General features: G+C 37.5%; 1 protein-coding gene across 1 annotated transcript in view; it reads right to left on the bottom strand.

Moving 5' to 3' along the window:
• Itga1 (integrin subunit alpha 1) overlaps positions 1–14332 on the bottom strand; it is a 152959-nt gene that overhangs the window by 62607 nt on the left and 76020 nt on the right. Inside the window, exons 7-8 of the mRNA XM_026385972.2 lie at positions 6489–6637; positions 1629–1779 (exon numbers count right to left, since the gene is read on the bottom strand). Coding sequence (XP_026241757.1) covers positions 1629–1779; positions 6489–6637 — 300 coding nt within the window. The remainder of the gene's footprint in view (positions 1–1628; positions 1780–6488; positions 6638–14332) is intronic.

The following is a 14332-nucleotide window of genomic DNA, read 5'->3' as shown; positions in this document are numbered from 1 at the left end:
GGACACAGTGAATCAATTATGCCCAGAAACTTTTATCCATGGATGATTTTTTTTCTTCCCTTCCTACAATGTTCAATACTTTTGAAAGAACAGAAATAGATATCACTGATTGCTAAAAAAATAAGGTGAGTAATATTTGGTTATTATTTATAAATAAAAGGGATTTTCTTGAAAAATAGAGTAGGCTGAACTCTTTAGAGTTCTGAATATTTTCCCTGACTTTTTTAAAAAAATTTTCCCACATTTTTATTGGTGCATTATAGTTGTACATAATGATGTGATTTGTTTTTACATATTCATACAGGGACACAATTTAGCTCCCTGATTGTTCCAAGACTTAAAGCACTTATGATTTTATCATTTCACAATTGCAAACTTTTTAAAAAATGATGAACATCAAGTGTCTAAATTGCCACTCTGCTACATTTTCAAAATCATTATCTCACTGATTCTGTTTTTTAGCTCAAATAATATTCCAGCCACAATAACATATATATTTAGTTGTAGGTGGACACAATATATTTATTTTATTTTTTTATGTCATGCTGAGGATTGAACTCAGTGCCTCAGTGTGCTAGGTGAGCGCTCTACCACTGAGCCACAACCCTAGCCCCTCACCGATTCTTTACCTGGGACAGGGGAGAGAAATAACATTACCCTGTTTTGCAGATGAAGAAACTGAAGCTCAGAGTATTAAGTGGCTTGTCCACTTGTCACCCAGCCAGTATATAGATAAGACAGAATTAGGACACAGGTGTTCTAAAGTGTCTTTTGTCCTTCCCCTGCCCACCCTTCTATTCCCTTCTGTTCTGTTGCTCACTTCCGGGAAATGTCATAATCTAGGTCGATGTAAGTCCCAGGACAGACTGACTAAGAGTTGTAGCTATGAAGATATCACTGTGACTTAGATTATTTTAAAAACCATCTTCCCCGTTTTCAGTCTATTAACTTTCAGTATAAATTATTAATTAGTAGGCAATGGGTTAATTACTAGTATATCTTCAGTGTCCGTCCTCCCTCTCTTCCTCCCTTCCTTCCTTCTCCTCCCCCTTTTTTCCCTATCTCTCCCTCCCTCCTGTCCTTTTGATTTTCCTGCCTCTTTCCCTAGATCTTTTTTTCTCTTGCCCACACTCTTCCTCTCCTTTCCACCTTCTTTTTCCCCCCTCCCTATTTCTATCCTTCTTTCTCCTGCTATTCTCTCCCTGCCTTCTTGTTGTATTTTTTTCTTCCTTCTTCCTATTGGGTGTGTGGGAAACCTTGCCTTTTGGTTTTATTTCCCCCATCAGGTTTTTCCCATTACCCCTCCTCTTCCTCTCTGAAAGGTGCCAAGCAGAACAAGGGAACCAAAGTCAAAAGTTTTGGTGAGTCACTCGCCTTTCACTTCCTCCTTTCATCTTCCCTCATTTCTTCCAATGACTGTGTGTTGAGTGTTTGATTGGCCCAGCACTGTGCTGGGCACTGAGGACACAGGACAGAGGAGGACCTAATCTTGCCCAACAGTTTACCTTCAAGTTTGGGAGTTTCTCCTTTCCAACCCTGCGTGTGATCTTCCTTAAAACTCCCACAATATGCTCACAGTTCTCTTCACACCAGAGTTTGAAAACCACCTCTAGCGAACATGTACTTACAGCTATGGAAAATCGTTGGATGTTTTCATCTTCACAGTCTTGGATGACCTTATTCAGTCGGTGATTGTCATGGGACTCTCCATCAGTCACGATGACCATGACTTTTTTAACTCCCCTTCGGGCACCGCGGGCTTCAGTGAATGCCTCCTTCCTGAAGTGAGCAAAGGGCAAGGGAAGTTGATAAACACCACCCCAAGGATAGCAAAGAGAAAAAACAAACTGAAACACTAGCACTCTGTGTAGCTGGTGTGTTCCCCCAAATCTGCATTGATAGCCATTTTTCAAGCCAGGAGGCATGAGGATCCATGTTTGTAATGGTTTCAGAGATGTTCCAGACGAACACCATGCGGTTCGTCACCATTTGGCTAATCACCACTTGTCTAATCACCACCTAGGCCATATACAAATTGCAGCAGTACTTTTTTCTTTGAAAATTTCAAAGGGAGTGCGTGACTAGAGCATGCAAGAGGAATAAAAGAATGTAGAGGTTGGTGGTCTGTCAGGGGTGAATTTGGAAAGGTTATAGGGAAAAGGAGGAAGTGAGTAAACTAGGTTTTATAACACAAACCACTGAAGGTGGAGTGAGAGGAGGTGAAATGAAGAGAAAGAAAAAGTAACCTAACTACAAAGAAAGGAATTTGAGTTTAATTCAATAAGCATTTATGGAGAGAGACAATAGAGAAAATGGACAAATTTTTGTTTCTTTTTATGTATTCCACACACACACACACACACGCTCGCACGTGCGTGCACATACTTTTCCCCATTTATTACTTCCTTTTACTCAACTCACTTTGCTCTCTGGAGTCTTGGAAGAGAGGAATACACTTTAATAAAGAGTGAAACAATGAAAGGATTTCATAATATACTCTTCTTAGATTTTGAAATAAAGTGTAACAATCATTGCACTAAATGTGCCTTTAAATATTTTGCTCTGATTATAAGGATGCAAAGCTGCAGTTAGGGATATATATGCCAAAGAAGCACCTCTCATAAACTACTGTTACAAATGTTGCAGGATTCCTGTGAGTCCTGCTATGGATCCACAGGAAAAGCACAAGAGTAGGTATCTTGGATGAGGGGCAAAGATCTGGTAATGTGGGCAGTGATTTATTTTTCCTTTTCATATTTAGAGCAAATATGACAACATGTTGACAATTGTCAATTCCATGTGGATATATACATAAGATTTCATTTATTATTCTTTAAATTCTTTCTTTTCATTAAATTTTCCAAAACAATGAAAAAAATGGCTAACTGTATTTCTCTACCTGGTATCCTTCACAAAATCTTTCTCTTCAACCACAATTAAATCAAACTCTTCTGAGTCCTCTTCGAGACCAGGCTCTCATCCTCAGCTTTGTCCTTGGCCTGTGTAGTCCAGTTTTAACTGAAGCTGCTAAAGCAGAGTCATCTGACCCTATTCTGGTTCTAAGTGCTGCCTGATTCATGGGTCATTCTTTGTTCAAATGCACTGTTAAATTGAATTCATCTGAAGTTTTTCTTTTAATAAGTAAGAAATATGTCTTCTGCCCTTGGTTCCTGACACATAATTACAAATTCCTTGGAATTTCCTGGGTGGTAGGAGGGTCTAATGATGTGACTCTTGGTGAGCTGCTAGATGGAAAATGGCCACCAGAATGACAAAACCATATTTAGAAGCTTGGAATTTATAGCCCCAGTCCCCATTCTTTACGAAGTAGAAGAGGACTAGAGACTGAATTAATGACTGATTAGTCATGCCTACCTCATGAAGCCTCCATAAAACCCCCTGGGCTATTGTTCAGAGAGCTTCCAGGTTTCTGAACATATGCAAGGAGGTAGACCCAGAAAAGACATGGAAACTTAGGGCTTCCTCCCCAATATATGGGTCTGGATATCTGTTGCATCTGGATGTGCCTGAGTTCTACAACTTTATAATAAATATAAGTCCAGTGCTTTCCTGAGTGAATTACTTTAGCAAATAATCAAACCCAAAATGACATTATAGGAAACTCTGATTTATAGCAAAGTTGCTCAGAAGGTGTGGGCAATCTGGAAATCTACTGATTACAGTTGGCTCCTGAAGTCTTATGGGATTGAGACATTGATGTAGGGAATTGCACAAACTCTAGTTGATGTCAGAATTGAAGTAAATTGTATCTGGTGCTAGAGAATTGGTCAGTGTGAAAAAGAACCTACTCATCTGGTGTTGAAACTGAAGCACGGAAAGTTCAGAGTATAGCAGGAGTTTTTTCTACTCTTCACCTGCCTTCAGCAAGAATCATGTTGAGTCAGTCTAGCAAGACTTACCCTAGCCTCATTATTTCCTCAGAGTAATTTTCCATCCACTGACTTTCTTCTCTGCTCCACAGTTTTTGTATTCCAAGATGAGCCAACATCTCTTAGCTACTACAACCTCCATTGAAGCCAGGTGCTGTGGCATACACCTGTCATCCCAGTGGCTAGGGAGGCTGAGGCAGGAGGATCCCAAGTTCAAAGCCAGCCTCAACAAAAGTGAGGTGCTAAACAACTCAGTGAGATCCTGTATCTAAATAAAATACATAATAGGCTAGGGATATGGTTCAGTGGTTGAGTGCTCCTGAATTTAATCCCTGGTACAAAAACAAAAACAACAACAACATAAAAAAACCCACAAAAAAACAAAAAACAGTGGTCCCTCTTGAATCAAGTCTCTCATCATCTTTAACAAATATATGAATAATTTTTCTTCAACTTACTATACAAAAAGATTTTTTGACTTCTTTAAATATATGAATAAATGTGAAAACAGATGCCAAAAATTAGGCCTTAATAGAAGTTTGGACATGGATATCATGAATTCAAACCTTTTGTAATTTTAATTCCTTAGAGGACTGCCAAAGCTTGCTAATTTTCTTAAAGGTCAAGATCATAACTGAACTAAATGAATGTCAGTTAAAGGAGATGATTAAAAGACTGTTCTTAAAGAAAATCTGGTTGTTCTGAAACCAGGGCTGAATTTATGTAATAATATAGTTTCTATCTCAAATATATTCCTTAATAAATTGTCCTTGTCTCCAAAATACTAGAATCCAATGTTCTTTCTTGGAATTAAGAAATTAATTAGAAATTAATTCCAAGGAAATTAACTCCTTTAAGAATTAAAATATCCCAAGGAGGTTACTTTCTTTGGGGCAAGAAAATCTAGCCTTATATTTAAATAGTGTAATTCCTATTATCAGGAATGAATATTTGGTATAGGAAGAAATGAAAATTTTAAAAGGTGTTTTGAATTGGGAGCCACTGAAAATGAAGATAATGGATTCTAAGAAATTTAAAATGTTGTTTGCACCTCACCTTGCCTGAAAGGAATAAAAGCAATTTAAAATATGCATAAATATGAAAACCTAATGTATGAGAAAAATAGTTAGTGCTGCAATATTACTATGAAATTTTAGTGCATATTAAAAATTCAACAAATTCTGTGTCCTACACACAGACTTTTTTTGAAGCATGTAGGCAAAAACCATACAGAGACATACTGTTTAGAGTGGTATTTATGCAGAAAAAAAGCAGTCAGAATATTTCTTCAATTAGTTTCAAAGATGAATATTCATTCTTAAGTGATTGCCTTTGGAAAATGCACAATTCTTTGCAGGCTCAGAGTTTTCAAAAAACAATTGGATTTATTTTGAATGTGTGGTCACATTTAGTTACTAAAGAGGGCACATTCAGGACACCTAAATATATGTACACTGTGCATGCAGATTGGTGATCCCACAGGCAGGTAAATGCAAAATGATTCCTTCTGTTGGTGGTTATTTTCTCTTGAAACCCATGTAACGAAACCCACATGCTTTCCTAACATTTATGAGACTGAAGCTACACATGAAATTTTAAATATCTGACTATCCTAACCCATTCTTTGTAGTCTCCATATTAATGTCCGCTTTAATCTCTTTACGACACTGATTTTTGACAGTCAAGTGACCCTGGGCAATTAGCTCTTCAAAATCAGGTAAAGTCTAGCAGTTGAACAGAAGGGGTCTTCATTATTATTAGATTTGAATTGAGTATTATCTAGTTTTTGTTTAGAAGCTTGCTAGGTTGGATGGTAATAAGGGGAGCAATATCAAGAGAAAAGAACTAGAGGAAATTGGGGGAAAGGCAAGAAATAAAATGTGCATTTGTAAGCATTTGTAAGAGAGGACAGTGTGCTCTGTGTTCTCCATGAAGAAATCTGCAGAAAGGAAGAAGGAAGGATGGAAACTGTAGAGAATTCAAAGCAAGAAAGGAAGGACACAAAGCAGTACAAATGATGAAGCCTTTTTCATTGCTTTCAAACTCAGCACTGAAAATAATTTCAAATAAGACAACATTTAATTTGGCTTCTTAAAAATTATTACCTGACAGCTTCAATAATCCTAAATCAAGTACTAAAAATATATAGGCAAACTAGAATATATATATATATATATATATATATATATATATATATATAGAGAGAGAGAGAGAGAGAGAGAGAGAGAGAGAGAGAGAGAGAGAGAAGTAGATTACATTTTAATCCATTCTTTTAGGTTGAGATTTCAAGAAGGTGAAAGCAAAGAATTGATGGGAAACTGTTAACTAGCATTAAGACTCAAGAACATGATGCCATAGACTACATGCTTTTAAAAAATTGATTCTCCATCCAATCAATTATTGTTTCTTGTAATACTGGGAAAAGGTAAGAAGGGTTGTGAGATTGCATTATAGAAAAGCTTGATTCTCTAGTAGCTAATCTTCTAAATCTAATTTAAAACAAGAGGTCATTAAATATCACCAAGGAAAATGTTCAGAGGGCAACATCATGAGCAGTTATTTTGTATAGTCTTTTACTTTGTGTCTTTATTCAAATACCTTGCTGTGTCTATTCCAAGGGCTGTCATAGTCTGGCGGCCACCTCTCTGGACAATTTTTTGTGCTGCAACAAGTACCTCTTCAGTTGATGAATACTTATTGAGGTTGAACTCATGGGTTACATTTTCTCCATACTGTACAATTCCAACCTGAAATACCAAACCACCATGAGTTATGCATCTGGCAAGATTCATTTTCAGTTTTCTCCAGTTTAAACCTGAAGGTCATATATAACATTTCAGCCTCTTAGATAGGTCTGAAAATCTCTCAGTGTAGAAATCCTTCTTCAATAGCAATAATCATAATCATTCTATGGGTATGAATAGCCTGAAGAACAAAACTGGTTTATCTATTTGACCATGTTTCCTGAGTGATTCTGGCAGACTTAAAAAATAATAGTGTGCTATATTTTAACTTATTTTTTTCATTTTACTCTCTTCTCTAGTTTATTCAAATTATAGTAACAGAAGTAAGTTGCTATATTATCAGATTCATAAATTAAGACACAGTTTTAAAAACTCACTTCCTATAGTGAAGAGGTAAAAGAGTGTTTGGTTATTATTATTTATCCCAAGGCTCTACTCCTTCTCAAATGTGCCCCTGAAAACCCTCCATTCTTTAGTCACCTCCCCTGCTCCCTTGTACTAATCAGAGGAGATGCTGAGATACACTGGAATACATGATAAAACACAAATGGATAATATTTTTAACAGAAACAGAGCACATGAATTCTCCCTTAAAGATGCTTAGTTGTGTATAAGATAACAAGAAAGAACTAGAGAATATATGTAAGTGAAAGATGAGATGTACATTATAAACTGAATGAAAACACAATATATTCAGTAGATTAGCTCTGTTCTTCTATGAACATACCTGTCACCCAATATCCTTTACCATCTGTCCCAAGCCATTTGTTATTTGGAACAAAGATGACCAGAAATACCTTTGAGAACAAGGAAGGATAACACCAACTAAATACATAAAGCATCAAAAAATTCATGAGGAAATATCCACGCCACCAATTCATGTTATTTTCTTGATATATAATTAAATGTGATGGCTATTTTTATTATCTTTTGCATAGAATTTTTTTCCTACTAGGAATTGAACCCAGATGTGCTTTACCATTGAACTACATTCCTAGCTTTTTTATTTTTTTATTTTGAGACAGGGTCCCACTAAGTCGCTTAGGTCCTCTTTAAATTGCCTACGCTGGCCTCAAACTTGCAATTCTTCTGCCTCAGCCTCTCAAGTCACTGGCATTTCAGGCATATGTCACCACAACCAGCCCTTCTGCGTAGATTTAAATGTTTTTCTCCAGTGACCTTACCAGCTTTTGATTAGTAAACTTGGGTGACACTGGATAATTATTAAGAGGAATCTATATAGTTTTCACATTATTTTTGGTATCTAAAAGTTCAGTATAAATAAAAGTGAAATGATTTTGTCTCCAAGATAATCATTATACCTAATCCTAGGTCCTAGGGTGAATAAATAATGTGGTGAAAGTTAATTGTTCATCCATTCAGGACATCTTGCAGAGTTCATTTTGTTTTTTATTTCCCTGTGTTTTTATTTGATTAAGCAAGGGGCTAAAGAATATTTGAAAAATTTCACTTCTACTCCAGCCATTATTCTTGAAAGGTTTTGCATCTACCTGGATAGTCTACTGGACACTGTTGTCTCTCATTTCTTTGACTTCTTCAGCTTCTTTACTCTAGCTTACCTATGCCATCCTTTGCAAGGTCTCATCCTTGACCTTGTGATCTGGAAGAACTGAAGCCAATCAATTAAATTTCACGTTCTTCTTTTTGATGATTTACTTCAGCTCATTTACTGAGAACACCCAATTTATCAATTTCTTGGCCACATTAGGACTGCAAAACCTCAAATAAATTCATCAATCTTACTTTTTTTTTGTACTTAGCCTAGATTTCATGGTCCAATGTCTATAATCATTTACTTGAAACAATTTAACTCTCTTAACCTTTTTTCCCCTCCATTAACTCACTTGGCTAACTTCCAAGTCTGGTTAAATCCCACCTTCTACTCTGAGTGTACTTCTGTGATACCAACGGTTGCTATGCAAACGCCACACAACTGGTCTCCCTTTAAAATTAATGACCATGGATTTTGAATGGGGTTGCACATTTAAGTACTGCCCAACAGTCCTACTACTTTGTGAAAATGAGTGTACTTTGTTCCCATTTATTGATTTTAGTCAAATTTATGTCATAAACTGTTAACTCCTCAGGAGAAAGATACCATCCCAATTATACCTGGGGAAGAGAGCTCATGAGGGGAGGTGGAGCCCTGACAACCAAACAAGGCTGCTTCGAGCTGGATGTATGTTAATACTTTATTTACGCAACATGCTTTATGTATCTTATAGAGGCTGCTATGAACTATTCCATTATCTGTATAAATAACACTAAGAATGGTGAAAATTTAAAACCTTGCTAAGTTTTAGATATCAGTCCCTTATATTTTACATCTCCATCTACAATCTATTATCTATCTATATTATCTATTTCCCTCCCTCTCTCCCTAACATGTGTCTTACTTCTATTCTCTATTACAAACTTATCCTTTGTAAATGTTAAGATGTAGGAGAAACTAGGGCTGATGGTTCCCTCATCTCACCTGTATACTTAGCTTCTAGTTAGTTACTCCACCTGAGACTTTCTTCAGCCGACTGCCCCTGGACTTGTGTTATTCAGTTTTTTGTTGCCATGAACAAAATACCTGGATATGAATAACTTAGAGGATGACAAGTTTATTTGGGGCTCACAGTTGGTTTTAGAGGTCCCAGTCCATGGTCTTCTGATTCTATTGCACTAAGCCCTAAATGAGGCAGTGTAGATGGTAAAAGGTCATGGTGGAGGAATGCTGCTCCATTACTGCAGCCAGGAGGCATAGGGATGGGAAGGGACTACAAAAAAGGTGAACCCTTCCAGGGCACACCCCTAGTGACTACCTCCTCCAGGCTTGCTCCACCTGCATATAATTATCACCCTGTCCATTCAAACTAGGCTAGACTGATTTGATTACAGCTTTCACAATCCAATATGTTCACCTTTGAACACCACTGCATTATCATAAGAGCTTTTGGGATACACCTCATATCCAAAACATAATAGACTCCTGAACTGCTTTGCCCCAAATGTTTAAAGAGCCAGAATTGCCAAGGAATGCTCTCCTGCCCCACCTCTCACCCTCCCCACAGGCAATGCCTGCATCCAAGGAACAAAAAACCTGCCCCTTGACCCAAGTTGGAGCTCCCCTTTTAGATTAGGCTTAGGCCTGGACTTCATCTGAAACCACACCCCTGTTGCTACTCCAATTTCATTCCCCAGATTCCTTCCTATTTTCTATTGGAATTGCTTCCTTAATAAATAACTAACATGCGAATCCTCTCAGAGTGTTCAATTCTCTCTTTTGGAGAATGGAACTTAAGGCAGCTATCATCCATGTTCCTTTATTCCTGTCTTAGCTCAGGCCACATACCATTGCCTTGAACTTGGACCACAGCAATGTTGGTCTTTCCACTGATGATCTTCTTCCTTCCATTTCCATTCTCCTCATTTTTTTCTTATATATCACTGGAAGATTAACTCTGACATTCTGTATTCATCACATCCCTTCCCTGTTCCAAAACCTCCAATGACTCCACTGCCTACCTCAATGACTTTGAAATATAATTTAAAAGAGAACATTTTATTCTAATTTAAAAGAAAACAAATAAAACCTCAAGCTGCTTCTTGAAATATAAGGTTCCTACAGAAATGTTAAAATCTAGTTTTTCTCCCATGAGTCTGGTCCTACCTTCTCCATTCACCCTCATCTTAAGGACTTCTCAGGAATAACTGCACCTTACCAAATGCTCTTCCTTTTCCTTACAACTAAGCTAAACTCTACCCATTCTGTAAGACGTAATTCAAGTTCTACTTCTCTACAAAACTCCCCACACCTGGTCATAGCCCATGTTGCCTTTCATCTTCTCAGAACTCTAAAGCAGATTTGTCTGTGAGTGCTACATGCTTCACAACTGATCTGTGAGCACACTTTAGTCCTCTGCTGCATTGTGAGTTCCAAGGCAGAAGGCAGGGGTAAAGAGCATGGACTCTGCCATACTTATTATGTATTCTTTTATTCCTTACTGCTGCTCTGCTGCTCACAGCTGACCTTCTTACATTCCAGCTAGATGACTGTAACACTTCACATGAGCAAGTAAAGCTGATATCGCATGGAAATAATAATAAGCAGAAAAAGAGAGCTAAAAAGAAGTGTGGGAAATGAAAAGTGGCGGGGGGAGGAAAAACCCAAGTCTCAGGGAAATAACATCCAGTGCAAGTCCCTGGCTGATACTGGCTGCTCGTTTCCTAGGAAACCAGATGGAATAAGGCCTGCTGTGAGTCGTCCCCAGAAAAGGGTACCATTTATTAATTTCCATTACATGAAAAGGGTCAAACCAGGGGCTGGGGATGTGGCTCAAGCGGTAGCGCGCTCGCCTGGCATGTGTGCGGCCCGGGTTCGATCCTCAGCACCACATACCAACAAAGATGTTGTGTCCGCCGAGAACTAAGAAATAAATATTAAAAATTCTCTCTCTCTTAAAAAAAAAAAAAAAAGAAAAGAAAAGGGTCAAACCACAAAACAAACACATGTAATACTGTGCTGAGTATTGGTGAGACCCAGATCAATTGAAATAGTTTCAGTCCCACCTTAGCTTATAATTTAAAGTAGATACAACTACTGATTGACTGATACAAGCATAATGTGGATATATGCAGCAGAATCAAAATGAGAATTAAAGATAAAAAGTGAGCCAGGTACTGAAGACACATTGTGAGGTGGTGGGAGGAAAGAGAATCATGAGCATATTCATTGTCTCACATTGAAAAGCCTCATGGAGGAGGGAGATCCAGCTTCCTGAATAAGGTAGCCAGGTAAAAAAATAATAGGTAATTCAGTATAAAAAGACAATGGGAGGAAACAAAGTGTTCTTAAGCCTGGAAAATGTCTCAAGGATGATAATTAAATGAATTTAAGCCATTTTCAAAAATTAGAGAGGCACAACCAGTAATCATCACATTTGATCTGAAGTCATCAATTGGACTGGAATGATACAAAGTCCAGGGGAGAGAAGTGGAGAACTGGTAAGGAGTGATGCACATGGAAGATTCCAGGCATATTGTTACATGGAAAGAAGTAAGCAAGATAGCAGCTAAAAGAAGCAACTGGGTTAGAGGTAGACTTTTTTGGGGGGGTTGCTGAGGATCAAACCCAGGGACACTTTACCTCTGAACCACATCCCTAGCTCTATATATATACACTTTATTTAGAGAAAGGGTCTCACTGACTTTCCTGGGGCCTCACTTAGTTGCTGAGGCTGGCTTTGAACTCACCATCCTCTTATCTCAGACTCCTGAGCTGCTGGGACTACAGGTGTACACCACCATGCTTAGCTGAGGTGGACATTCTTTAGGGGAAAATGGCAAAGAGATAACTGCGGCATCAGCAGAGTGAACAGTTACCATGGACTCTAGAAATACAAAGCAGGAGTAAGTAGTCACATGAGAAAGGACAGTTCCTTTTCAGAGATAACTGGAAGGGACATGTTTACTTCCTGGGGAGATTTGGTTTAAACTTCTTAGGTAGAACAGACGACACAGGCATCTAATGACAATCTAAAACCAAAAAAGCCTGAGAGCTGATTCAGGCTATAGCATAAATCAGGTACAAAATCAGGCTTTGATTTTTGTTTCGCCAACAAAAAGTTTGGAACACTTATTTGAATTTTCCACTCAAGTATATGATCTATAATCCTTTTTCAAATAAACTCCTTCCCCAAACTAATACCCCCTTGCTTTTTTCCCCAGGGAGTTATATCACCCCATATATTAATAGGCACTGTTTTAGAAAAGAATTCCATATGGAATTATCTTGGAAACAGCAAAGTAAACCAGTTATACATGTATCTTTATGCCAGAATCCCTGTCCCCCTCCCATCTCTCTCCACCTCCCCCCATCTATATAAAAATGCCACAGATTTCAAATGGTGCAAAAGAGAAAGTGTTTCTCTTATTCTTGTCTCCAACTGCTCTCTTTTGAAAATATCTTCAGGGTCTTTAATATGAAAGTGTGAATCGTGAATCATGAATTGGAAGAAAGACATAATGTATTTTATTCTTTCTTAGGGAATATTTTGTGAGGAATATATTCCATCATCATATATAGCATAGTATAGAAAACATTGATCTACAATAGGAGTTACCTACTTTTAAAGGTCAATTAATTGTTTTGCTTTCATGATCTTTATTATATTTATGACATATCATTATGTATTGCATTTATTCAAATATATGATTTTACCTCATTTCACTTCTTTCCTTTTTCTTTTTTTCTTCCTTCTTTCCTTTCTTTACTTTTTTTTTACCTCCCAGGAATTGAAACTAGGTTTGCTTTAACACTGAGCTCAATTTCTACCCCTTTTTATTTTTTATTTTGAGACAGGATCTCACTCAGTTGCTTAGGGTCTCACTAAATAATTGAGGCAGGTCTCACACCTGCAATTCTCCTGCTTCAGCCTTTGAGTTGCTGAGATTACATGCATGCACCACTGAACCCTGCTGATTTTACCTCATTTTAAAGTTGGAAATGTTTTGGGGATCAGGGACAAAATTTTACTGGCTATAATTATTGCCCATGACACTTAGCATAGTTCATGACCATTTGAATATTTCACAAATATCTGCTGAATTTAAATGAATGAATCACCCAAATGACTTCATCCTTTTGGGAGTAGGAAAAAAAAGAAGGAACAAATGTAAGAACATATAAAAGAAAGGGGCATTCCATAAATTGTGGAGAGGGGGCCATTCTGATTATTCTGTCATGAAACCCAGTCACATTTAAGACTTTGATAAATGTCTTAAATGACATAGGAGTTTAAGAAACAGAAGTATTTAAAGTAGCTATGAGGTATATTGAATCAAAGAATTATAAAGGAAAGGGATTATTCATTCACTTAAAATTATATTATTACCTTTTATTCTAAGAGTTATAACATCAGTGCCTAAATTTTAATGTCTAGCATGAGCTAAATTTCTGGACTTTCTTTCAATGACTAACATTACAAAACCAATGTTTTTATTTTGGGAACTGATGACATGGTAAAGCCATGAGGTTTTCCATGTTACTGTAAGATTCACAATTGCTTAATGTGATAAGACCTCAGACTTTGGGTCTGGCCAATGTATATTTCATTTTATCAAACGAGGCTACAAAAGCTCTGACCTGAAACATGCTTCTCATGTGATAAGTCAGGCTGTGAATGCAGGCTGCAACCTCAGTTAACTGTAGTACAGACCTTTCTGGCACTATTTCAGCTGAGGTCAGATTTCACATTTTGTAACCTTGGAGAGGACATAAATGGAATTGATTCAAAGATAGATGATGATTTCCGAAGTAAACAAGTCTTCAGAAACAGAAGTAAAATTGGCAGATAACAGATAAAGGGCCAAAGATAACAGGTTGTCTTTAGGTGGCTTCTTGTTCCATAGAAGATGCTGCAATAAGCAAAAGACCCAGGAGCAAAAATGCAAAGGTAGGAGAGGTCACAGCAAACTTTAAACATTTCATTTTGGGGGAAGTGCAAGGGCTAGGAACTGGGGCTAGGAAAAATGGAGCAAGGAGAGTGAACACCTGCAAAGAAGAAAACCAGAGGTGAACATTAAGTGTTAAGTAGAGAGGTGAAAACATGAAAAGCCTCCAAGAGGAGCTCAGGGAAGTCCCTACAGAGAAGTTCTTTCTAGCTCAGTGGATCAGAGTAAGAGAAAGAG

Source organism: Urocitellus parryii, chromosome 1, assembly GCF_045843805.1.
Source record: "Urocitellus parryii isolate mUroPar1 chromosome 1, mUroPar1.hap1, whole genome shotgun sequence".
NCBI classification, from domain to species: Eukaryota; Metazoa; Chordata; class Mammalia; order Rodentia; family Sciuridae; genus Urocitellus; species Urocitellus parryii.
The sequence above is the reverse complement of the archived record's forward strand: the minus strand, read 5'-3'. Positions and strand labels throughout refer to the sequence as shown.